General features: G+C 49.5%; 1 protein-coding gene across 4 annotated transcripts in view; it reads left to right on the forward strand.

The window, feature by feature from the left end:
* CD86 (CD86 molecule) overlaps window positions 1-24,246 on the forward strand; it is a 65,304-nt gene that overhangs the window by 15,926 nt on the left and 25,132 nt on the right. Inside the window, exons 4-7 of one of the 4 annotated variants that reach the window (XM_064142988.1) lie at window positions 800-1,141; window positions 4,348-4,659; window positions 6,476-6,607; window positions 7,387-7,565. In XM_064142988.1, the coding sequence (XP_063999058.1) occupies window positions 800-1,141; window positions 4,348-4,659; window positions 6,476-6,607; window positions 7,387-7,406 (806 nt within the window). In that variant the 3' untranslated portion in view covers window positions 7,407-7,565. Of the gene's footprint in view, window positions 1-799; window positions 1,142-4,347; window positions 4,660-6,475; window positions 6,774-7,386; window positions 7,566-17,797; window positions 17,883-24,246 lie in introns of those variants that run through there. The other 3 variants (XM_064142986.1, XM_064142989.1, XM_064142987.1) reach the window with 3 other exon arrangements.

Here is a 24,246-nt window from a genome sequence, read left to right on the forward strand (position 1 = left end):
GAGTGGTAGTAACTTCAAACTGGAAGAAGCTTGATTTAGAGCAGGCATTAGAAGGGAATTCTTCCTCAGCAGGGTGGTGAGGCACTGTGTGCTGGTTTGAGCCTAGCTGGGCTATTTTGGTGAGAAGAATTAGATTCCAGGCTGTGAAAAGGAAGCAGTGGTGATGGCTGCTGCACTCATAGGCTTGCTGAGATGGGTAAGAGTAAGAACACAAACAGAGATATCAGAATCTCTCCCTGGGCCTTTTGGGCCTGCATGGACTTCTCTCTATAACTTGCTCCCTGACTAATCCCTCTGCTTCCTAACTCCTCTGGCTGACCTTCCAAACTACCTTGAGCATAAGGCAAAGTCTGGGGTAAGGCAGAGGAGTGGGAAGGAGGTGGCAGGGTGGTTGGGAGCCCCTGCTGGGGACTCTGGTTTCTGGGAGGGCTGCTGTGTTTCTGTATCACTTTTTCACTTGTCTGTGTCTGTCTCTAGCTGCACAGATTGTGAATACCTGCTTGGGCATTGTGCTAAGCTGTAAATATAGCTTCATTCATTCAATTTCCAGCTTGGCTGAGTCTAGTCTGGGTGATTTTCTTAAGTGTTGGGGGGCAGGGAACACCCAAACCATCACACACTGGAACAGGTTGCTCAGAGAAGTTGTGGGGTCTACATGCCTGGGAGTGTTCAAAGCCAGGACAGATGAGGCCTGGAGCAGCCTGCTCTGAGGTCCTTTCCAGCTCAAGCATTCTATGACTCTCTGAGCGTTCTCCTGTAGCTGATGTCAGTCTTCATTCCGTCTCTCCCTCTGCCTCAGGTATTCCTGCCAGTGTGCATCACCTGAAGTCGTTTCTCAACCACACAGCATTCCTGTCCTGCTCTTTCCCAAGCTCTCAGGAAATTGACCTGAAGGATGTAAGAGTTTTCTGGCAAAAAGGGGACGATGAAGTCGTGCATGAAGTGTACCATGGGCACGAGAAGCACGACAACCTCAGCCCCAGCTACGTGAATCGCACCGCCATGGACATGGACAAGTGGACCTTGCAGCTGTTAAACACAGCAGTTGTGGATGAAGGACTCTATACATGCATTGTACAGCACAGAGACAGAGGATCACCAAAGGTCATACACAAAGCTGAGTACTTGCTGCACATCATCGGTGAGGAATCTCTTCTGGTTGTTTTCTGATCAGGGGAGGGGATGGAGGGAGTTCTCTGCCAGTTTCTTCAGTCCAGAAGTGCAGGGTGCTGCCCCCCAGTCAGTGACAGTGAACCTGCCCTGGAGCAGACCTTCTGAAGGTGGGTAAGAGCATGCTCAACAGAAAATCCTCTGCTCTGACTGAAAGTACTCAGGCAGAAGTAGAAGCATTCTTGAGAAGAGGAGGCTCCCAGGTGACTTCTTGTGGCCTTCCAGGATCTGAAGGGGGACTACAAAAAAGCTGGGGAGGGACTTTTTAAGCTCTCAGTGAGTGTCAGGACTGGGGGGAATGGAGCAAAGCTGGAGGTGGGGAGATTCAGCCTGGCCATGAGGAGGAAGTTGTTGAGCATGAGAGTGGTGAGAGGCTGGAGTGGGTTGCCCAGGGAGGTGGTTGAGGCCCCATGGCTGGAGGTGTTTGAGGCCAGGCTGGCTGAGGCTGTGGGCAGCCTGCTCTAGGGTAGGATGTCCCTGGGCATGGCAGGGCGGTTGAAACTGGCTGCTCCTTGTGGTCCCTTCCAACCCTGACTCACTCTATGATTCTATGATTCTACTCAGACAGAAGCAGTAGAAGATGAGGCAACACTTTGCTCAGTATTTCATCATTCCAATTCTCATCCCGTCATAGGTTATGGTGAAAACCTCCCTGCCTTCCTGCCTCTTGCCTCCTGCAAGTTTTACAGGTCTTAGGGCTCTGGAAAATGCACCTCTTTTTATGCCCCTGCTGCACTGCCTCCTATTAAAACCAATAATAGTTAGCATCCATTGGTGGTACATTACAGTTAGCACATAAGAGCCCTGCCAACACCCAGTTATTGTGTTATGATACAAATTGCAGGGGAAATAAGGAAATGAGCAGCTCTCATGTGGAGGAGTAGAAATTCATATGCTCAGTTAAAGTAAGAGTGAAAATATCTCTCAAGAAAAAAACCCACAGGCAGCCCTGAGATTCAACCTGACTCCCTGCATGCTGTCAGAGAGGGAGGCAGAAAACCTTTTCACAGGAGCGTGGGACTCAGGGAGGAAGCCATTTCCCCCCTGATGTTTTCTGGTGTGTTTAGTATTCCCAAAGATATTTTCCTGACATGTTCCTGTTTTAAGCTGTTCTGCTGGCAGCCTTTGCCCTTATGTCTGTCTTCATTTTTCCACTCTAATAGAGCTATGTATGAATGATAACAGCTTCTAGCTTGCACAGCCTCCAAAAGTGCTTCAAAGGCATGTAACCACAGCCAAAATTGGAATAGAGACCTGAGCTTAGGATGCAATCATAGAATCACTGAGGTTGGAAAAGACTTCCAAGATCATCAAGTCCAACCATAGAATCATAGAACAAGCAGGTTGGAAGAGACCTCCAAGCTCATCCAGTCCAACCTAGCCCCCAGCAATCATCAACCCAACACCACCATTCCCATTAAACCATGTCCTGAAGAGCCATGGTCTTTTAACATCTCCAAGGATGGGAACTCCACCTCTCCCCTGAGTAGCCTCTTCCAATGCCTGACCACTCGGTCAGTTTTTCCTGGTATCCATGGTGCAACTTGAGGCTACTTCCTCTTGTCCTACCATTTTTCATTAGGGAGGAGACACCAACACCCACCTCACTGCCAGCTTCTTTCAGGGAGCTGCAGAAAGCAAGACTGTGTCCCCTCAGCCTCCTCCACTCCAGACTAAAAATCCCAAATCTTATTTAGCTTTGTGCTACCACTCAGTGTTCCCTCAATTCACAGCTACAAAAACCAGGCTGTGAATTTTGATTGTCTCAAAAGCTACTGGACAAGTATTTTCAGCAAAGTTCTACAGCTCAGAAACTCACAATGTGCAGTCAATGTCAAGGCCTCCAGTTTAAGAGACATTTAGCATCCACTGTTAATTCAAGCAGTCAGTCCTGGGACCAATCTTGTTCAACATCTTTGTGGGTGCCATGGACAGAGGCACTGAGTGCAGCCTCAGCAAGTTTGCTGCTGACACCAAGCTGTGTGGTGCAGCAGCCAGGCTGGAGGGCAGGGATCCATCCAGAGGGACCTGGTCAGGATGCAGAGGTGGGCACAAGCTAAGCTCATGAGGTTTAACAAGACCAAGTGCAGTGTCCTGCAGCTGGGTGGAGGCAATGCCAAGCACAACTGCAGGCTGGGCAGTGAGTGGCTGGAGGAGTCCCTGAGGAGAGGGACTTGGGGGTGCTGCTGGAGGAGAAGCTCAGCAGGAGCCAGCAGTGTGCACTTGCAGCCCAGAAGGACAACCAGAGCCTGGGCTGCATCAGGAGCAGTGTGGCCAGCAGGGCCAGGGAGGGGATTCTCCCCCTCTGCTCTGCTGTGCTCTGCTGAGACCCCACCTGCAGTACTGCATCCAGCTCTGGAGCCCCCATTCCAAGAGGGCTGTGGAGATGCTGGAGTGTGTCCAGAGGGCTGTGGAGATGCTGGAGTGCTCAAGAACCACCCAAGAGAAGGAGCAGTATTAAATCATAGTAAAATAAAGGGGGGAGAGGAAGAAAATGACAACTGTCGAAGTGTACTTAATTAGAATCTGCTGCCATACATGGAGGAGTGTTTGTAGTTTGGGGTGTCACAGTGAAAGTGGAGGAAAACGAAAGATGAGGTGCTGTACCAGGTCTGTAGGGCAGTCACACAAAGCTAGCTGGGTCCCTTTAGCAATTAGCTCAGTTGGAAATGCTGAAGAATCTTTTAATACTAAAAAATCCATCTGCAAGCTGGTCACAGCTGGTGTTGCCCAGGGCCTGATATTTGGGGCAGTTCTCTTTAATATCTCTATCAGTGATCTAGGAAATGAGATTGAATCATAGAATCAAGCAGGTTGGAAGAGACCTCCAAGAGCATCCAGTCCAACCTAGCCCCCAGCCTTGTCCAATCAGCCAGACCATGGCACTAAGTGCCCCAGCCAGGCTTGGCTTCAACACCTCCAGGCACAGCCACTCCACCACCTCCCTGGGCAGCCCATTCCAATGCCAATCACTCTCTCTGCCAACAACTTCCTCCTAACATCCAGCCTAAACCTGCCCTGGTGCAGCTTTACCCTTACACAGCAAACCCTTCTTGGGACTCCCATTGTTTTCCCTGGGAAAAATGTTTAGACTGGCTTCTGCTTAAAGAGTTGGCAGGGACTGTCACATGATGTGGTATGTCTGACTCATGAGGCTTTCTCTTTGGTCTGTTTCAGCCAACTACAGTCAACCCAAGATAGAATGTCTGCAGGCTGGGGAACTGCAGCCCAGCAAGTACTTGAACCTGTCCTGTTCTTCCAGCGGGGGCTACCCAGAGCCCAAGCAGATGTCTTGGCTAATCTCGTATGAGAACAAAACACAAACTCAAGTACATCACCTGGATGTCTCACAGGATGCTGCAACAAAGCTGTACAATGTTACCAGCAAGCTGGATATCCAGGTTCCTACAAACACCCCCACTAACATTAGATGCCTGCTTCACCTTGGAGAGCAGCTGGGGAGCCTTGTTTCAATGCCACTAGCCATAGGTGAGTGTCCATTTGCCTGTTCCTATTTCACAGTATCACATGTATTCTGCATGGGCATGGGTAGTAGCAGAGCACATTGAAGTGGAGTGGATCACAGATAGCAGTATAGTCAGGGCAGAGAATAAAGCCTAAGTAGCAGTAGGATTTGATTGCTAGGGTTGTATGTTGTTCATCCTGTTCAGCAATGGCCATGACCACCAAATTCTCTCTCCAGTCTTATTCATAGAATCATAGAATCAACCAGGTTGGAAGAGAGCTCCAAGCTCATCCAGCCTAACTTAGCACCCAGCCCTGCCCAATCAACCAGACCATGGCACTAAGTGCCCCAGCCAGGCTTGGCTTCAACACCTCTAGGCACAGTGACTCCACCACCTCCCTGGGCAGCCCATTCCAATGCCAATCACTCTCTCTGCCAACAACTTCCTCCTAACATCCAGCCCAGACCTCCCCTGGCACAGCTTCACACTGTGTCCCCTTGTTCTGTTGCTGGGTGCCTGGCAGCAGAGCCCAACCCCACCTGGCTACAGCCTCCCTGCAGGCAGCTGCAGACAGCAATGAGCTCTGCCCTGAGCCTCCTCTTCTGCAGGCTGCACACCCCCAGCCCCTCAGCCTCTCCTCACAGGGCTGTGCTCCAGGCCCCTCACAGCCTTGTTGCCCTCCTGTGGACACCTTCCAGCACCTCAACATCTCTCTGCAGTGGAGGAGCCCAGAACTGGATGCAGTGGCTGATCCTTTCTTTTAACTAAGGCTCTATTTTGTCTTATTTATCTCCTGGGACAGGAAAATGTCCTTTGACCTATTTTTGTTTCAAGCTATGGCACAAGCACATCAGAATAAAGACAATGCCCACATGGCTTGCACATGTCTGCTGCAGACAGTGCTGAAGATGGAGAAGTGTGCTTCAAGTGAGAGGAGCAGGGAATGGTAGCATTTCAGGGAAGCCTACCAGGGCAGTACAGGCACACACATTGGTACTGCAGATGTAAAACAGTCTTGCCACTCACTCCAGAAGAAGCTCCACAGTGAAGTTTTCTTGGTATAGATTTAGCTAAGGGTTAAGTTATTAATACTAGATATGGGAGACTGCCTCTGATGGCATAGAATCAGTCAGGCTTGGAAGGGACCACAGGGATCATCTAGTTCCACCCCCCAGTGCAATACAAAAAGCCTTGGAGGTTTGCACAGCCCTACAGGTTGCTTGCTAGTGCCTACATGGCTATATTAGCAGGATCGCTGCATCTTCCTCTTCCATATTCAGTTCTTATTCTCTCACCCCTGGCCTTAGGAAAAGATCCAGCTGACAAGCAGTGATGGTGGGTTAGAAACTACAAACTCCCCATCAGCTGCTTTATTTGGCTATAACTGGAGCTCTGGCAGCTGCTAACCCCAGCAACCAAAACCTCCAAAGCATAATAACCAGAAATAGAGGGAAACTCCTTTTCATTCCCTGCTACTTTCACATCCCTTATGGCATTGCAGTAGATTTTGACTATCATTTGCAACATATCCCAGGTTCTTCAAGCTGGTTCAGTGGCTCTTTTATTAATTAAGCTGGTTGTCTCTCACATGGTACCCAAACTTCAGCAAGACTATTTTGCCCTACTGCTGTTGAAGTAGCTCTTAAGACTTGGTAGTTTCTCTAGTTAATGGAAATGGAAATAAAGCAATGTGGATAGTGACTGACAGCAAGAAACCACTGTAAAAGCAAAGGATGCTGAGGGCCTTTCCCTGATCTTTTAATTCATGTAACTTTGGGGAAGATTAAGTCACCAAATTTAATCTTAGATGTATGTATATCTCCTGTTTTAATATTCAGAGATACAGGAGGAAGAAATACAGCCAGTGAAGATAAATTTCTTTGCCCCACTTGCAGCTGCAATTGTAATGCTCACACTTCTTCTGGGTTTTGTGATACTAAAGAGCAGGAATATCTCATCTACCAATTGGAGTAAGTTATTACTTCTCAGCTTCAGCTCTACTGTCCCTCAAGTCACAGGCTTTGCTCTTTGTAATCACCCCTTTAGCTACGTTCAGGATGCTGACAGAGGGTTAGGTTTCGTGCTGGTCTGAAGCTAAACCTTCTTGGATTTAAACTACACAATTCAGTACCTGCAGTGAGTTAATAAATGCAGCAATAAGTCAAACTGCCTTTCTCCTGTCTTGTTCTGCGATGCGCTTTGTGCTCTGTGAAGCTGCCATGGCACCACTACCACTTCTTCCTGCACTTCTGCCTCTTGTTCTGATTTATTGGTGGGATTCGTCTCCTGAACCCACTGAGCTGTGCAAACCTTTCTTGTCCAGCATCACTGTTAAGAAAGGTGGAGCTGGACAAGGGTTGAGATGAGGTTTCTGTCGTGTGCAAGTATCCCTGTCATCAGAGAGCTGAAAGACCCAAGGCATTGCTCTAGCACAGGCTGCTCAACACCAGACTGGAAGAGTCTACTTGTGCTGGGAACAGAATTGGATCCTTGCATTGCATCCCTCTGGTTTGTTCCCAGCAGTCTGCAGTCTGTTCGGCACTGAAAAGATCCTTCTGCTGACATCAGGGTCAGTCCTCCCGTGCAGCAAGAGGGAAATGCATTCTTCACAGTCAGACCTGTCCCCTTGCACAGCCAGTGTTCCTGAGTCCCATGTCATTCTGCCTCTGAGTGCTAACTGCACACTTCCTATTCTTTTCCCAGCTCCTATTTCTCACATTTCTGTAACACCCATATTCATCTCTTTTAGGGGTTGCTCTAGCAGTCTAGAAGCTGTCCATCTTGAAACTGAGGCCATTGGCCTGACTGCTGACTGGGAACCATCTCTGTACATAGCAAGACTTGACATCCCATGCTCTTAGAAGCTGTGCCAGAACAAGAATCCTTCTCAGACACCCTACAGAATAACATGCAGCATCTGTGAGCCAATGTCCAGCATCCTCTGCTTTGATTTTTCCCTCCAGAATGGTGGTCAGTGAGATGTTCTGCCTCTCTGCATGCTGTACTTTCCCACACACACTGAGACACACTCAGATCCTCTGAGTCAATGAAGAAAGCAGAGCCGTGTGGGTTGCAGGAGGGAATGTCTCAGCCACAGAGTTATGCCACCATCTGTGAGTCATTGCCATCACTGCAAACATCACAGGCTCACAGGATGTTAGGGCTAGAAGGGACCCAAGGAGATCATCCAGTCCAACCCCCTGCCAGAGCACAGAGGAACACATCCAGACAGGCCTGGAAAGGCTCCACAGAAGCAGACCCCACAGCCTCTCTGGGCAGCCTGTGCCAGTGCTCTGGGACCCTTCCAGCAAAGAAGTTCCCCCTTGTGTTGAGGCAGCACCTCCTGTGCTGCAGCTTACACCCATTGCTGCTTGTGCTATGCCAGGGAGCAGTGAGCAGAGCCTGTCCCCCCCTCCTGGCAGCCCTCAGATACTGATAAACATTGATCAAATCCCCTCTCAGTCTTCTCTTCTCCAGACTGAGCAGCCCCAGGTCCCTCAGCCTCTCCTCATCAGCCATGCCCTCCAGTCCCCTCATCATCCTCCTGGCCCTCTGCTGGACCCTCTCCAGCAGATCCCTGTCCCTCTGAAACTGGGGAGCCCAAAACTGAAGGCAGTATTCAAGATGAGGTCTCAGCAGGGCAGAGTAGAGGGGGAGGAGAACCTCCCTTGATCTGCTGGGAGGCTCTCATGAATCAGATGCAGACCATTCCTCCTGAGCCATAAATGCTTTTGGCAGAGCCAGTGTGGCTTTGTAGCAGTAACTTTCTTGTCAAGCTCCATGGCAGAAAGAGGAAGTTCTGGGCTGTTCTCAACCTTCTGAGGAAACAAAAAAGGTGTGCAATTCCTATCAGACATTTTAAACTAGAAACCACCTGAAGAAAGCAGTTGCTTTACACATGATCTCTGGTTATCTTACTTTGTAGTAGAATCATTTCTTCACTACCGCCCAAGCTTAATGTGTCCTCCACACTTGGTTTCTCTCTATTCCCTACTAGTTGTTCAGGTGGAGGCAGGGGTAGAAAATGATAGCATGTGGTATCACTTAGATGCCATTTCTCTAAGTAGATAATTAACATTTATATAAGTAGGTCATGTTCCACTTCAGCTGTCTGTGTTCTCCTTTAGTTTTGCTTCAAACCTTGAAGACAGAGCGACCTGCACTGCCGGTGCACTCGGCAACGGGAAGTATAGAATCACAGAATCAGGCAGGGCTGGAAGGGACCACAAGGAGCAGCCAGTTCCAACCCCCTGCCATGCCCAGGGACACCCTACCCTAGAGCAGGCTGCACACAGCCTCAGCCAGCCTGGCCTGAAACACCTAAAGCCATGGGGCCTCAACCACCTCCCTGAGCAACCCAGTCCAGGGTTTCATCCCTCGATTAAATAGTTTAATCCCTTGGTAAAGATGCTCCCTTTCACTCCAGTTCTCCAGTCCTGAAAAATCTCTGCACTTTGTATTCTTCAACAGCATTGTCATCTTTCAGCAGGGAGAGTACAGCAGAATTAAGACAAACTCCTTCAGAGATCTTGACTGTGTAGGTAGGTCTCCCATTTTAGTCAAGAGTAGGGACATGAGTATCGCATTCTCAAGACAAATCTCAGCTTGGAGCAGCAGCCTGGGGACATAAGTTCCCTGCAGCTCCTGCTGGCTGCCAGTACTCTTTTCTGTTCAATGATGTTGTGAGTTGCTAGGTACCACCTCAACCTTTTACTCCATTTTTCAGCACATGAGGGAATGTTCAGGTACTTCTGAGTTAGCCAAACCACCCGGGAGTCAGTTTATTAAGCTATCACACCAACACTTCACCTATTTTCCTTTGAATTTATATAGTTCAAAAACTTAATAAGAAGTTGAAGGGTTTGTTTTTATGTAGAGACTTATATTTGCTAGTCAACTTATTTAATGACTAATTAAACCAGACATCTTCTGCTGTGGTGGTGGTTTATTCTCTTGCTGTTAAAGCACTCCACTGGGAGACAGCCTGTGCTGGACTAAGCCCATCTGGGGTGAGAGAGTGGACTGGAAACTCTCCCAGGTTTCCAGGGGAGACCTGACCCTCATGGGGGGAGGACCCCCCCAGATCAAAGTTTATTCCACTCCTGCTTCTTTTCCACAACCCTATTTAAGAGGCAGTCAAGTGCCTGCTTCCTTTCTCCCTCCTGCCTTCACCTCTGCACCGTCTACTTGCTGCGGCTGCTAGTGTTAACCTCAAGGCCAGGCCAGGCTAAGCACGGCCCTGCACTGAGAAACAGCAATCACCAACCTTTCATCTTTGTCCCTAGCAGAAAAACAGTGACAATGGATAAGGAATCTGGAAATCTATGCTAGAACAGTGTGCCAGTAGAACAGTCTGCCCCTGTGCTCAGCACTGCTCAGGCCACACCTTGAGTGCTGTGTCCAGTTCTGGGCTCCTCCATTGCAGAGAGATGTTGAGGCGCTGGAAGGTGTCCAGAGAAGGGCAGCAAGGCTGGGGAGGGGCCTGGAGCAGAGCCCTGTGAGGAGAGGCTGAGGGAGCTGGGGGTGTGCAGCCTGCAGCAGAGGAGGCTCAGGGCAGAGCTCGTTGCTGTCTGCAGCTCCCTGAAGGGAGGCTGTAGCCAGGTGGGGTTGGGCTCTGCTGCCAGGCACCCAGCAACAGAACAAGGGGACACAGCCTCAAGCTGTGCCAGGGCAGGTCTAGGCTGGATGTTAGGAGGAAGTTGTTGTCAGAGAGAGTGATTGGCATTGGAATGGGCTGCCCAGGGAGGTGGTGGAGTCACCATGCCTGGAGGTGTTGAAGCCAAGCCTGGCTGGGGCACTTAGTGCCATGGTCTGGTTGATTGGGCAGGGCTGGGTGCTAGGTTGGGCTGGCTGAGCTTGGAGGTCTCTTCCCACCTGGTTGATTCAGTGCTCCTATGCTTCACTTAAAAGCACTGTTGCTTTACTTTTAGGTCTAGCACTATGAACATCAGAACATGCTCACAGAGCAATGGGAGTGGTCTGTTAAACTAGCAGTATCCAATGCCCTGAGGGCAAATCTTGTTATGAGACATGGGGGTGCCACGGGTTGCTTATAGTCTAATCCTCTGATTAGCTAGCACTGAATCACAGAGCAGTTGAGGTTGGAATGGGCATAGGGGCACTGTCCTGCTCAACCCCTTTGCTCAAGCAGGGTCACTTGGAGAAAGCTTTTGCCCAGGTCCATGTGCAGAGAGCTGTCAAGCATCTCTGAGAAGGGAGACTCCACAGCCTTTTTGGGTGAATTGCTCCACGGTTCAGTCACCTTTCACAGTAAAAAAGGGTCTTCCTGTGTGCAGAGGGAACCCCCTGGGTTTCAGTTTGTACCACTGCCTCTGGTTCTGTTACTGGGCACCACTGGAAATAGCCCAATTCAGGCTTTTTCCCACTTTCCCTTCAAGCACTTATCCACACTGAGGATATCTGCCCCGAGGCTTCTTGTCTCCAGGCTGAGCAGCCCCAGCTCTCTTAGCCTTTCCTCAGGTGACAGATGCTCCAGTCCCTTTGTCACCTTTGTGGTCCTTCCCTGGACACTCTCCAGTAGGTTGATGTCTCTTTTGTACTGGGGGAAGGCAGAACTGGCTACAGGTCTCCAGGTAGTGCCTGAGCGAGGGGAAGGATGACTGTGCCTGCTGGTGCTGCTGTCCCTGCCGGAGCCCAGGCAGTGTGGTCTCCTTTGCCACGAGGGTGCACTGCTGCCTCATCTTCCACTTCGCCACTGGACTACCCAGAGCTCTGTCTGCAAACTGCTTTCCAGGAGCACGGGCTTGTTCCTCCCATGGTGCAGGACGTGACATTTCCCTTTGTTGTGGGTTGCTCTCTGCTCATTTCTCCAGCTTCTTGAGATCCCTCTGGATGGCAGCACAACCCTCTGGTGTGCCACTCGGAAGCACAGAATCAGTCAGGGTTGGAAGGGACCACAAGGGGCAGCCAGTTCCAACCCCCTGCCATGCCCAGGGACACCCTACCCTAGAGCAGGCTGCACACAGCCTCAGCCAGCCTGGCTTCAAACACCTCCAGCCATGGGGCCTCAACCACCTCCCTGGGCAACCCACTCCAGCCTCTCACCACTCTCCTGCTCAGCAACTTCCTCCTCACAGCCACTCTCACTCTCCCCACCTCCAGCTTTGCTTCATTCCCCCCACTCCTGCCACTCCCTGAGTGCCTCAAAACTCCTTCCCCAGCTTTTTGGTAGCCCCCTTCAAGCTGGTGCCACATGGGTTTGATGGGTGGAGCACTGATGGATAAAGAACTGGCTTGATGTCCGCACCCAAAGAGTGGCTGTCAATGGCTCCATGGCCTTATTCCTGGCACTTAGTGCCATGGTCTGGTTGATTAGACAGGGCTGGGTGCTAGGTTGGGCTGGAAGATCTTGGGTGTCTCTTCCAACCTGCTTGATTCTATGATGTGGAGGTGCTGATTGACAGCTGGCTGAAATTGAGCCAGCATGTGCCCAGGTGGCTTTAGTTTAAATTTCCCAGAGACTCAACTACAGTTAATAGAACCAGTAACAATTTCTAGGATGCCTTTCCCTCTCCCTCCTTTCTTCCAAGACAAGGAATTAGATGCAGAGAGGAAAAAGGTAAAACATACCCAAATGAAGTCTCACTTCAACTTGGAAGTTAAAAGAGATAACTTTAACAATAAATAAAAGGTTTTTGGGGTAGGGGAGTTACAAAGAGGTATAGGGAAGGGAAAGCAAGATACAAAATATGTCTGTACAGCCAGATTGATGGCAATGGGTCTTGTCTGCCTCCTGCAGTGATGGCCACGTGGTAAAACAAAGAGCAGCAGGAACAGGATGATGAAGAACAGGATGAGGATGAGGATGATGATGTCATGCAGGGAGGCAGGGCAAGGGAGCACAAAACAGGAAGCTCCTCTGTTTTTACAGGGGGCTAGATGGGAAATGGGAGTGGGCTGGAGCAAGGCTCAGACTCACCCCCAGGGAGGAGTCAAGAGGAGCTGGGGTCAGGGTCAGGAACACTCCCTCGGGAGGGTTAACCCTTTACAGTGGCCAAGAAGGCCAACAGCATCCTGCCCTGTATCAAGACTAGTGTGACCAGCAGGCCCAGGGCAGTGATTGGTCTGGACTGAGCACTGGTGAAGCCACACCTTGAGTAGCGGATTCACTTTTGGGGCCCCCACTCTATGACAGATATTTAGGTGCTGAGACATGCCCAGAGAAGGACAATGAAGTTGGTGAAGGGTCTGGAGAACAGGTCTAGTAAGGAGTGACTGAGGGAACTGGGGTTGTTCAGCTTGGAGAAAGGGAGGGTGAAGATCATAGAATCAACCAGGTTGGAAGAGACCTCCAAGCTCATCCAGCCCAACCTAGCACCCAGCCCTGCCCAATCAACCAGACCATGGCACTAAGTGCCCCAGCCAGGCTTAGCTTCAACACCTCCAGATGAGACCTTGTACTCTACAACTCCCTGAAAGGACATTGGAGTGAGGTGGGTATTGGTCTCCTCTCTCTGGCAAAAAGTGATAGGATGAGAGGAAATGGCCTCAAGCTGCTTCAGGGGAACTTCAGGTTGGATATTAGAAGAAATTTCCTCCCTGAGAGGGTTCTCAGCCACTGGAATGGCCTTCCCAGGGAGGCTCAGCCTGATTAATGGTGGGCAATTCTGAGTTTAGAAGCTTGGCCTTTCCAACTCCTGACTTCCAAAATAGTCAAATTTACCTATAGTATCCTTGTAAGATCTTCTCAATCCAACTGAATCTGCTAATTAAAACTCAATTAATCTCTGTATCTGGTTCTGGGGGGAGGTTTCAGGAAATGAAAAGAACTCTGTTTTTATATGTACTCCATTAAGTCCCTGCCTCCACAGCAGTCTGCCCTGAGCCTCCTCTTCTCCAGGCTGCACACCCCTAGCTGCTCAGCCTCTCCTCATCTCTATCTGCAGTCTGATTTGTAACATGGCATAAATAAAACCTTTCAGCAGCAGGGAAAGCCTGAAGTGGATACAATGGAGCTGAAGAGCTCCAAACAACAGATGAGGAAACATCTAGGAGAAGGTATTTGTGAAGGACCTTGTGCCTTTGGAGATAGATTGCAGGGCACATACAGGAATCGGCACTGTTGCTCCCTAGTCATTTAGTGCTCAGGTTGTCAGCTATGTTGTAAGAGGCAAGCAGATGAGCACTGTCACACTACATCACGGGAGAGTAAAGCAGAGAGAGAAACTGTTTGGCTGAAGCCACAGGGGAAGCCTTTGAAAGAGCAAGGCACAGAAGCTGATCTGAGAACTGCTGCACTCCTGTGCTCTTCAAGGCTATTCCTTCACGCTGAGCCAGCTGATCTCAGGTCACAGCAGACCACTTCAACAGGAAATCCACTTCCTGGGCTTCACTTGACCAAGGTCAGGAAAAGGTGCAGATATCTCTGAATAGCATGTGAGTAACATGAAGGTTTAGAACCTGGGCAGAGTTTGTTCTGCAAGGGAGAAAGAGCACAGCAGAGGAAGCAAGCCAAGTCAGAGGCTTGACAGGAGCAGTTTGGCAAATGTGGGCCAAAGGAAGCATTGGTTTATTGGTTTAAGTGTCCTATATTCTTATTGGAGTATGCTTTTGTGCTATCTAGAGCAAATATCCCTGCTTGTCATCCATCCAAACAAGTCTACTTAATCTTTTATTAATAGCTGCATCTCTTGAAGCAATCATTGGTATTGCCATGGCTCCCTGGATCCTAAGCCGCTGCAGGTGTGCGGTCAGTACGCAGCACCAGGAGTAGATTTGCCATAGTAATCCTTCTGTAGGTGCTCGCTCCCCATACACCTGAGGAGATGCACTGCAGCAGCAGTGGGAACCACAGAATCACTGCAGTTGGAAAGGAACTTTAAGATCACCAAGACCTCCACTGTAGTGTAGAGAGAGATCAGCTTGTTCTCACACTATTTCAGAGCCTGGAACTGAAATATGCAGTTATTGTTTCTTTGCTCAGAGGCTGCAGCAGCTCTGCTGTGAGCACAGACTGAAAGAGTTGGGGCTGTGCAGGCTGGAGCAGAGGAGGCTCCCAGGGGACCTTCTTGTGGCCTTCCAGCATCTGAAGGGGACCTACAAAAAGGCTGGGGAGGGACTTTTTAGGCTCTCAGGGAGTGCCAGGACTGGGGGAATGGAGCAAAACTGGAGGTGGGGAGAGTGAGAGTGGCGGTGAGGAGGAAGTTCTTCATCATGAGAGTGGCAAGAGAGTGCAAGACTTGTGAGCACTTTAAAGCACAGCTAGAATTTGAACTGTGAGCATTGAAGTTTAATGCTTAGGACAAAACATGCCTGCTATGGTTGTCCTGAAGCTCTGTATTCAGTAAGTAATTACTTTATACTGACTGCATCAATGCTACAATGTCCAGGGTCCCAGGGTGGAGATTTGATACTTGGGAGTCAGAGCCTGCGTTAAGGCCAAGGTTTAAACAGAACTGTTGCTGCCTTGTCTAACTGTACATGTTACAGTTAGATGTGTTACTCTTACAAAGGTAGTCAGAGTGGAGTTGTTGCGAACATCACACAGGACTGAGTGTTGAGTATCTCAGATCCAAGATTGGAGTAGTAGTCCCTTGCCTGGGGCAGCATCAGCCTCCCCTTGGGCAAATCACAGGTATTTCATTGCAAAGTTACATCTTGCCAGTCTTCTGGCTGCAGGAAAGGCCGGCCAGGTAATAACTACCCTACTAACAAAGTGTTTTTCCCTTCTGAAAGTTAAACCCTTGATGCTGTAAGAGCAGAGTGCACAGAGAAAGGAGCAGCCTCTGCTGCTGCTAACCCTTACTTTCTGAGCGCAGGGCTTGACTTTGTACCTCAGCTCTCTCTATACATTAGTGTCCCGGATTGTTAGATAAGGTAATGGTCCCCCAGTCTACAAAGCCACTTTAGCATCCCCAAACAAAAGGCACTGTGGAAGCACAAAAGAATTGTTTGCCTGAGTTAAAAAATAACTTCTAACCTTTGATCATGAGCATGTGCACCATATGCTCAAAGGCCTGACAGCTTCAGCTCCATCTTTTTTCCTGTGGATGCACTCTTTGACTTCACAGCACTTCTGCTTTTAGCTTGATGGCATCCAAGATGTTTCTTAGCAGTCACATTCTGCCAGCAGCATGCATTCTTTGCTCCTCAAGATCTGGGAAATTTGCTGCATTACTCTTTTCCAGGCTGCTCTTTGGAGAAGTTAACCTCTGAAGACACCTAAGCAAACAAACAAGAAATCTCACAGGCATAAGGGAATTGCAGCATGTTGAAAATGCATAGGGGTGGAAAAATAACTCTGTCGTTGTCAGCTGAACCTGATCCAAGCAATCTGATTGAGATGATAACTTGACTTTGTTTTGTACAAAAAGACCTTTGTTTATACATTGGGTGTGCAATAAGGGGAAACCATTGACAACATGGAAATTGCTGCTCTGGACTGAGAAATGTGATGGTCAGGAGAAAGGAACAGCAGCATGCAGAAGGCATTCAATTTTTAGAAGGCTTCTGGTGACAAAGGAGATGGTACTCAGCACTTCTCAGGCCACCCCTGGAGTGCTGTGTCCAGTTCTGGGCTCCTCCATTCAAGAGAGATGTTGAGGCACTGGAAGGTGCCCAGAGAAGGGCAAACAAAGCTGTGAGGGGCCTGGAGCAGAGCCCTGTGAGGAGAGGCTGAGGGAGCTGGGGGGGTGCAGCCTGCAGCAGAGGAGGCTCAGGGCAGAGCTCATTGCTGTCTGCAGCTGCCTGCAGGGAGGCTGTAGCCAGGTGGGGTTGGGCTCTGCTGACAGGCACCCAGCAACAGGACAAGGGGACACAGCCTCAAGTTGTGCCAGAGGAGGTCTAGGCTGGATGTTAGGAGGAAGTTGTTGTCAGAGAGAGTGATTGGCACTGGAATGGGCTGCCCACAGAGGTGGTGGAGTCTCTGTGCCTGGAGGTGTTGAAGCCAAGCCTGGCTGGGGCACTTAGTGCCATGGTCTGGTTGATTGGGCAGGGCTGGGTGCTAGGTTGGACTGGCTGAGCTTGAAGTCTCTTCCCACCTGGTTGTTTCTATGATTCTGTGATTCTGTGGTATGGAATGTGGAAAGTTTACTTTGTGTAAGATATTTTTTAACTACTATCTTGCCTCTAGTATTTGGTTTAAAGAATGTTGTGGGGCTCTGAAAGGGGCAGCAACAGGAAAGGAAATAGCCACAAACACTTCAGACATCTACCTGCATGCTGAAAGGTTTAAAGGTTTAAACATGTTGAAAGGTTTAAAAAAGGAAACTGCTTGCACAAAGCCAAAGGGTCACCAGACAGTCCAATCACTGCACAGTAACAGAAAAGGTTTATCTTCCAGCCTGAGGACTGACTTCAGCTTACAGAAGCATTTTGAGTACTCCTAAGCAAGGACTAGCCATTGGAAGAACCATGCTTGGGCTAATTACTGCTTTCTGGTTTGTCTAGCAGAACACTTTGAAGAACCTTCAAGCAATAGAGGCATTATTTTGTGTCACTTTGATAACTATTTCTGTTCTCAGGCAGGGTTGGAAGAGACTACAAGGAGCAGCCAGCTCCAACCCCCCTGCCATACCCAGGGACACCCTACCCTAGAGCAGGCTGCACACAGCCTCAGCCAGCCTGGCCTCAAACACCTCCAGCCATGGGGCCTCAACCACCTCCCTGGGCAACCCACTCCAGCCTCTCACCACTCTCCTGCTCAACAACTTCCTCCTCATGGCCAGCCTGACTCTCCCCACCTCCAGCTCTGCTCCATTCCCCCCACTCCTGGCACTCCCTCACAGCCTCAAAAGTCCCTCCCCAGATTTTTTGTAGCCCACTTCAGATCCTAGCAGGCCACAAGAAGGTCACCTGGGAGCCTCCTCTTCTGCAGCCTGCACAGCCCCAACTCTTTCAGTCTGTGCTCACAGCAGAGCTGCTGCAGCCTCTGAGCATCCTCCTGGCCCTGCTCTGGACACACTCCAGCATCTCCACATCCCACTTGTAATAGGGGCTCCAGAACTGGATGCAGTACTGCAGGTCCCCACCTGGTACTCACCAGAGCACAGTAGAGGGGGAGAATCAGCTCCCTCGACCTGCCAGCCACACTTCTCATCTAACCTCCTTAGTTATGAGGGCACCAATGGTTGTGGGGCTGTGAAGGGAACAGGACCAAATTAAAAATACATGTATTTTTAATTCTGTTTTTTTTTTATCAGATCAACTGCAGAGTTTCCTGACCATTTTGGCAGTCAAACCACACACAAAGAGGAGTAAGTCACTGCTTGGGACCAATGGAGGCAGGTAGGCATTGCTTAACCTTGTGTTTCTGCTAGAAGATTTTGGTGGAGCTATAGCCTTAGCTACAGGCAAGTGATATTGATAGTCATCAGTGTTAGCCCTTCTTTTCTGCTAGAAATACAGCACTCAGTGTCACAATAATACACCTGTATACCTTTAGCCCACACCTAGGGCTAAACCATGGCAGTTACCCTCACTGACCCCCTGCACAGCAGGAGGGGAATGAGGAAAAGGTGAGAAGATGCATGGGTTAAAATGTAAACAGATTTAAGGAAGTAACCAAAGGAATAGCAATGTCAACACAATGTATAGAAAGTTATACTTAGCCCAGAAAAAGAGCAGCAGTCCTCAAGAACAGCAAACAGGTAAAGAAAGGTGTTCAAGAGGTGTTCAAGGAAAGCCTGGATGAGGCACTTAGTGCCATGGTTTAGTTGGTGGGACGGGGCTGGGTGCTAGGTTGGACTGGCTGAGCTTGGAGGTCTCTTCCAACCTGCTTGATTCTGTGATTCTATTCTATGGTTCTATGAAAAGCCCAACCAGCAAACTCCACTCCTCTCCTCTTTCTTTATACTGAGTGTGATGCTTATGGTCCAGACAACTCAAGTCAGTTGTCCTGACTGACTCAGAATTATGGTCTGCAGCCCATGGCTGGCCTGGGATTCAGTCCCAGAAAACCAGAGCAATGTCCATTTCTTTTATCCCAGTAGGGATCTAGCTGTTGAATCAGCTACCAAGCAGAGCAGTGGATGTGGCCATGGGATAGTTAACGTTATACTGGCCAGTCACAGACAGATAATGAGGTAAACAAGATTTGTTACAGACAATTAGCCCAAGGCACAGCTGGTAAGGTGGAGAAGTGATTTTCAACTGCCCAGTACTAAAGGCCTATGCAATAAAGCACTGCTTGTTTGTTTGCAGAGTTACTCATTCTTGTAACGATCTGAAACTGATCCTTGCAATACTGAACATGGATATTAATTCAAGTGAGTAGATTCCTAGTGGCAAAGGAGAGACAATGCTCAACCAGGAGTGCCTTCAGAGCAGGCAATTTCCAAGAAGTAAAATCCTTCCTTCTAGGATATTTTGTCATAGAAACTATTAAGACTAATGTGTAAAAGTAATGTAGTGGGATGTAGAGATAAGCATGGCAACACATCTTCTTCCCTTGCCCTTCAAATACAGAATCACAGAATCAACCAGGTTGGAAGAGACCTCCAAGATCATCCAGGCCAACCTAGCACCCAGCCCTAGCCAGTCAACGAGACCATGGCACTAAGTGCCTCAGCCATTCTCCTTTTAAACAGGGGTGGTGACTCCAGCACCTCCCTGGGCAGCCCATTCCAATGCCAATCACTCTCTCTGCCAACAACTTCCTCCTAACATCCAGCCTAGACCTCCTCCAGCACAGCTTGAGGCTGTGTCCCCTTGTTCTGTTGCTGGCTGCCTGGCAGCAGAGCCCAACCCCACCTGGCTACAGTATTGACAAGTAAGTGAGTATTTAAAAGCCAGACAGAAAATTCTTGTTGTCTGTAGAGGTGGAGGATGGAGCCAGACTTTTCTCAGTGATGTCCAGGGACAGGACAAGGGACAATGGACACAAACTGGAGCATAGGAGGTTGCACATGAACAGAAGGAAAGCATTCCCTTTGAGGGTGGCAGGGCACAGGACCTGGCTGCCCAGAGAGGCTGTGGAGTCTCCCTCTCTGAAGGCATTCCAACCCCCTGTGTGATTTACTGTAGGTGATCCTGCTCTAGCAGCGGAGCTTGACTAGATAGTCTTCAGAATTCCCTTCTGTGATTCTGGGTGAAGTCTGAAGACTTGCTCTGCCCAAACCTATGCTCTGAGGCTGACAGTGTGGAAAAGGCCCTGACAAAAAGCAAGTGCAGTACAACAGCAACACTAAAAATGACCTGTTAAGTTTTGCAAAGGAAACAGTGCACTTTCTGCTATCTGTTGTAGGTATCACAGCATCTCATTAGCAGCTGTCACACAGAAGAGCAGATTAATTACTTCCCTTTTTTAATGACCAGATTTATTCAGTAGTGGCTGAACACTCTGTGTGACCATTTCAAAGGAAAGCAGATGTGGTTAACGAGAGCTTCATTAAGACTGATGATCAAACAGTACTGTAATAAAGGCATAAATTCAGAGACTGGAGTATTATGAAGGCAGGAGAAAGCACTGTGAATGTGTAGTCCCAACCTCAGGGACTGGTGGATTTGGAATTAATGTCCTGGCTATTAAAAAAACAGGCTTTAATTGAAAAGATTTCCATGGCAGGAGATTGTACCAGGAATTGGTGGCAATGTTTCTGACAGCTATTTGTCAGCTGTATTGTACAGTTTACCCCATTTCTGGTGGCTTAGCTTGGAGCACCAAACAGGTAAGGCTCTCTATTTTTCTCTTTCTTACCATGACACTCTCTTTCTTTGACTCTCGGTTCAACAAGACCAAGTGCAGTGTCAGGTTCAACAACACCAAGTGCAAGGTCCTGCAGCTGGGTTGGGGCAATGCCAAGCACAACTGCAGGCTGGGCAGTGAGTGGCTGGAGAGCAGCCCTGAGGAGAGGGACTTGGGGATGCTGCTGGAGGAGAAGCTCAACAGGAGCCAGCAGTGTGCACTTGCAGCCCAGAAAGCCAAGCAGAGCCTGGGCTGCAGCAGCAGCAGTGTGGCCAGCAGGGCCAGGGAGGGGATTCTCCCCCTCTGCTGTGCTCTGCTGAGACCCCACCTGCAGTACTGCATCCAGTTCTGGAGCCCCTGGGACAAGTGGGCTGTGGAGATGCTGGAGAGTGTCCAGAGCAGGGCCAGGAGGATGCTCAGAGGGCTGCAGCAGCTCTGCTGTGAGCACAGCCTGAAAGAGTTGGGGCTGTGCAGGCTGGAGCAGAGGAGGCTCCCAGGTGACCTTCTTGTGGCCTGCTAGGATCTGAAGGGGGCAACAAAATTGCTGGGGAGAGACTTCTGAGGCTGTCAGAGAGTGCCAGGAGTGGGAGGAGTGGAGCAAAGCTGGAGGTGAGGAGAGTGAGAGTGGCTGTGAGGAGGAAGTTGTTGAGCATGAGAGTGATGAGAAGCTGGAGTGGATTGCCCAGGGAGGTGGTTGAGGCCCCCTGGCTGGAGGTGTTTGAGGCCAGGCTGGCTGAGGCTGTGGGCAGCCTGTTCTAGGGCAGGGGATTGGAACTAGATGCTCCTTGTGGTCCCTTCCAACCCTGACTGATTCTATGATTCTCACTTACAGAGATTGCAGGGAAGAGTAGCTATTAGCCATCACCATCATGAATAATTAAGCATGAGAGCAGTTGCACTTGAGATTTATCTCTTAGTTACTGCTTGTCCAGACAGATAATACCTGAAGTGGCCAAACCTAAACCTAATCCCTACACCCAGTCAGTCTGTCAACACCTGCTCACACCTGTAACCACATGGAACAGAACAGGCTCTTCAAATAATTCACACTGAAACACTGGTTTTAGTGTGTGAGCTCATTAGGATCTTTCTGTTCTTAGCAGCCTGTTTAATACTCAGAGTGGAAATTCCCTTGGAATGCTACAGTCCTGGCAGCCTGTAGCTAGTGGTGCTCCCCAGGGGTCAGTGTGAGGTCCAGCCCTGTGCACTATCTTCACTAATGACCTAGATGAAGGCCCAGAGTGTACTCCTAGAAAGCTTGCTGATGATACAGATCTGGGAGGAGTGGCTGGCACACCAGAAGTCTGTGATGCCATCCAGCAAGGCCTGGACAAGCTGGAGACTCATGAAGTTCATCCATAATCCCCTGCACCAGTTCTGGTTAGGGGCTGACCAGCTGGAGAGCAGCTCTGCAGAGAAGAACCTGGGAGTGCTGGTGGACAAGAAGTTTGCCATGAGCCAGCAATGTGCCAGTGGTATTCTGGGGTGCATTCAGAAGCATGTGGCCAGTGAGTCAAGGGAGGTTCTTCTGTCCCTCTGCTCGGCCCTGGTGATGCTGCACCCAGGGTATTGTGTGCACTTCTTGGCTCCGCAGTTCAAGAGAGACAGGGAACTACTGGAAGGAGTCCAACAGAGGGCCACTACCATGCTGAGGGAGTGGAAGCATCTCTCTTAGAAGAAGAGAGTGAGAGCCCTGGGGCCCTTTAGTCTGAAGAAAGAAGACTGAGAAGAAAAATTATCTCTTATCCAAAGTAAAGCAGGAGATCAGGAATGACAGGAACTAAGGAGCTGTGGGAAACATGAGGGAAGCTCAAGAGGCTTCCCATGAGTAAACAAGCACTTAAGGTTCAGCTTTGGCCTTGAAACTCTTGAATGCATACATATAGGTCTTCCAAAAGCACTGCTAAATATTGGAGGAAACAAATATCCAGCTGTAACCTCAAAGTCTTCTGATGTCTTCAGCCTGGTTCTGTGTTTTTAATCCTATGGTATAATTTTCGTTTGAGTTTTCAGTCTTGAAAGGATGTTTGAAAGCCTCGATTGAGGTCACATTTGATGGTTCTTCATCCCAGCACTTCACTAACTGCAGACTAACACAAAGGAAGTATCACTGGAAGACTGCAGACTTGGCATCCGCTGTTTCCTCGGAGAGATGTGCTGCCTTTGGCCTGAGGGGAGAAGTGGCTGCAAGGCTCTCCTGTAACATTGCTGAACCATACTTTGGAAAGAGAGAAAATAAATAAAGGTGGGAAAATGAGGAAATACAGCGAGAGAATTGATATCAGAAGGAAACAGGGGGCAGGGAATGGAGAAACAAAACTGACCAAGGAGAGCTCAGAGAATGCAGGGAAGAGCCTGACTGGGAAGAGCAGACAGTGGGACACTGGTAAATCTTGCCTTCAGCTGAGTTCCTGTGCTCATGCTGACAGGCTCCACCCTTGGGGGCCTGCTTTTTCACACTAGTTGTCCCTTTTCATTTATAAGCAGACAGAGATACTGCTCACCACGCTGATTTTTAAACCCTTGGTAACAGGCTCTGGAGCTGAAACGTAGGTAGCAAATCCTACTTCTCAAAATGGTTGTTTGAAGCTGGCAGTCTCCTGGTGCAGGCATCACCACATCCATTCTGGCTGTCTCACATCTGGCAGGCTTTCACTGCAATCATACAGTGTGCATGTGAAACTGTTGTTTTATCCCTGGTTAGCTGCTGAAGCACACAGGATGATTCTATCATGAGAGAAAACAGCCAGCTCACACTGCTGCCCTAAGTAAGCCAAACATACAATCATAGAATCAACCAGCTTGGGAGAGACCTCCAAGCTCATCCAGTCCAACCTAGCACCCAGCCCTGGCCAAGCAACCAGACCATGGCACTAAGTGCCTCAGCCAGGCTTGGCTTCAACACCCCCAGGCACTGTGAGTCCACCACCTCCCTGGGCAGCCCATTCCAATGCCAAAAACTTCCTCCTAACATCCAGCCTAGACCTCCTCTGGCACAACTTGAGGCTGTGTCCCCTTGTTCTGTTGCTGGGTGCCTGGCAGCAGAGCCCAACCCCACCTGGCTACAGCCTCCCTGCAGGCAGCTGCAGGCAGCAATGAGCTCTGCCCTGAGCCTCCTCTGCTGCAGGCTGCACCCCCCCAGCTCCCTCAGCCTCTCCTCACAGGGCTGTGCTCCAGGCCCCTCACAGCTTTGGCGCCCTCCTGTGGACACCTTCCAGTACTGCAACATCTCTCTGCAATGGAGGAGCCCAGAACTGGACACAGCACTCAAGGGGTGGCCTGAGCAGTGCTGAGCACAGGGGCACAAGAACCTCCCTTGTCCTGCTGCCCACACTGCTGCTGAGCCAGCCCAGGATGCCATTGGCTCTGCTGCCCACCTGGGCACTGCTGCCTCAGCTTCAGCTCCTCTCTCCCAGCACCCCCATCTCCCTTTGTTCCTGGCTGCTCTCAGCCACTCTGTCCCAGCCTGTAGCGCTGCTTGGGGTTGTTGTGGCCAAAGTGTAGAAGCCTGCACTTGGCCTTATCCAGTCTCATGACCTATAAATCACACAAGTGCAGGGGAGTGAATAACAAAGGAAGGAGCTACAGTAGCTATTAATAACATTTTTAACAGAACATTAATTGCTGAGAGGTTATGGCAAAGTAGGATTTTAATAAGAATGAAATTGTCTGTGACTAGTAGAGGGACAATGTTCTCCACGTGCTTCTGCTTTGATATTCAGCAAATACCTTGGAGCTTTTGTTTTGGTTTGCCACCCTCCCCAGGGCAGGCTATTCCAACAAATAGCTGCTCCAATGCTATTGCTTAGGCTGCTTGTGTCTGCCAGAGTAGCCCTGCCCAACTGCACAGAGCCCTTATAAAAAGCTTCAGGAGAGGAAGAAACACTTCAGCATAACCAAAAAAGAAGTGCTTGTGCCCAAAAGAAAGACAATATGAGGGCAAAGAAGATGAACTGCAAAAGGAGT

This window comes from Pogoniulus pusillus, chromosome 5, assembly GCF_015220805.1.
Source record: "Pogoniulus pusillus isolate bPogPus1 chromosome 5, bPogPus1.pri, whole genome shotgun sequence".
Lineage (NCBI taxonomy): Eukaryota > Metazoa > Chordata > Aves > Piciformes > Lybiidae > Pogoniulus > Pogoniulus pusillus.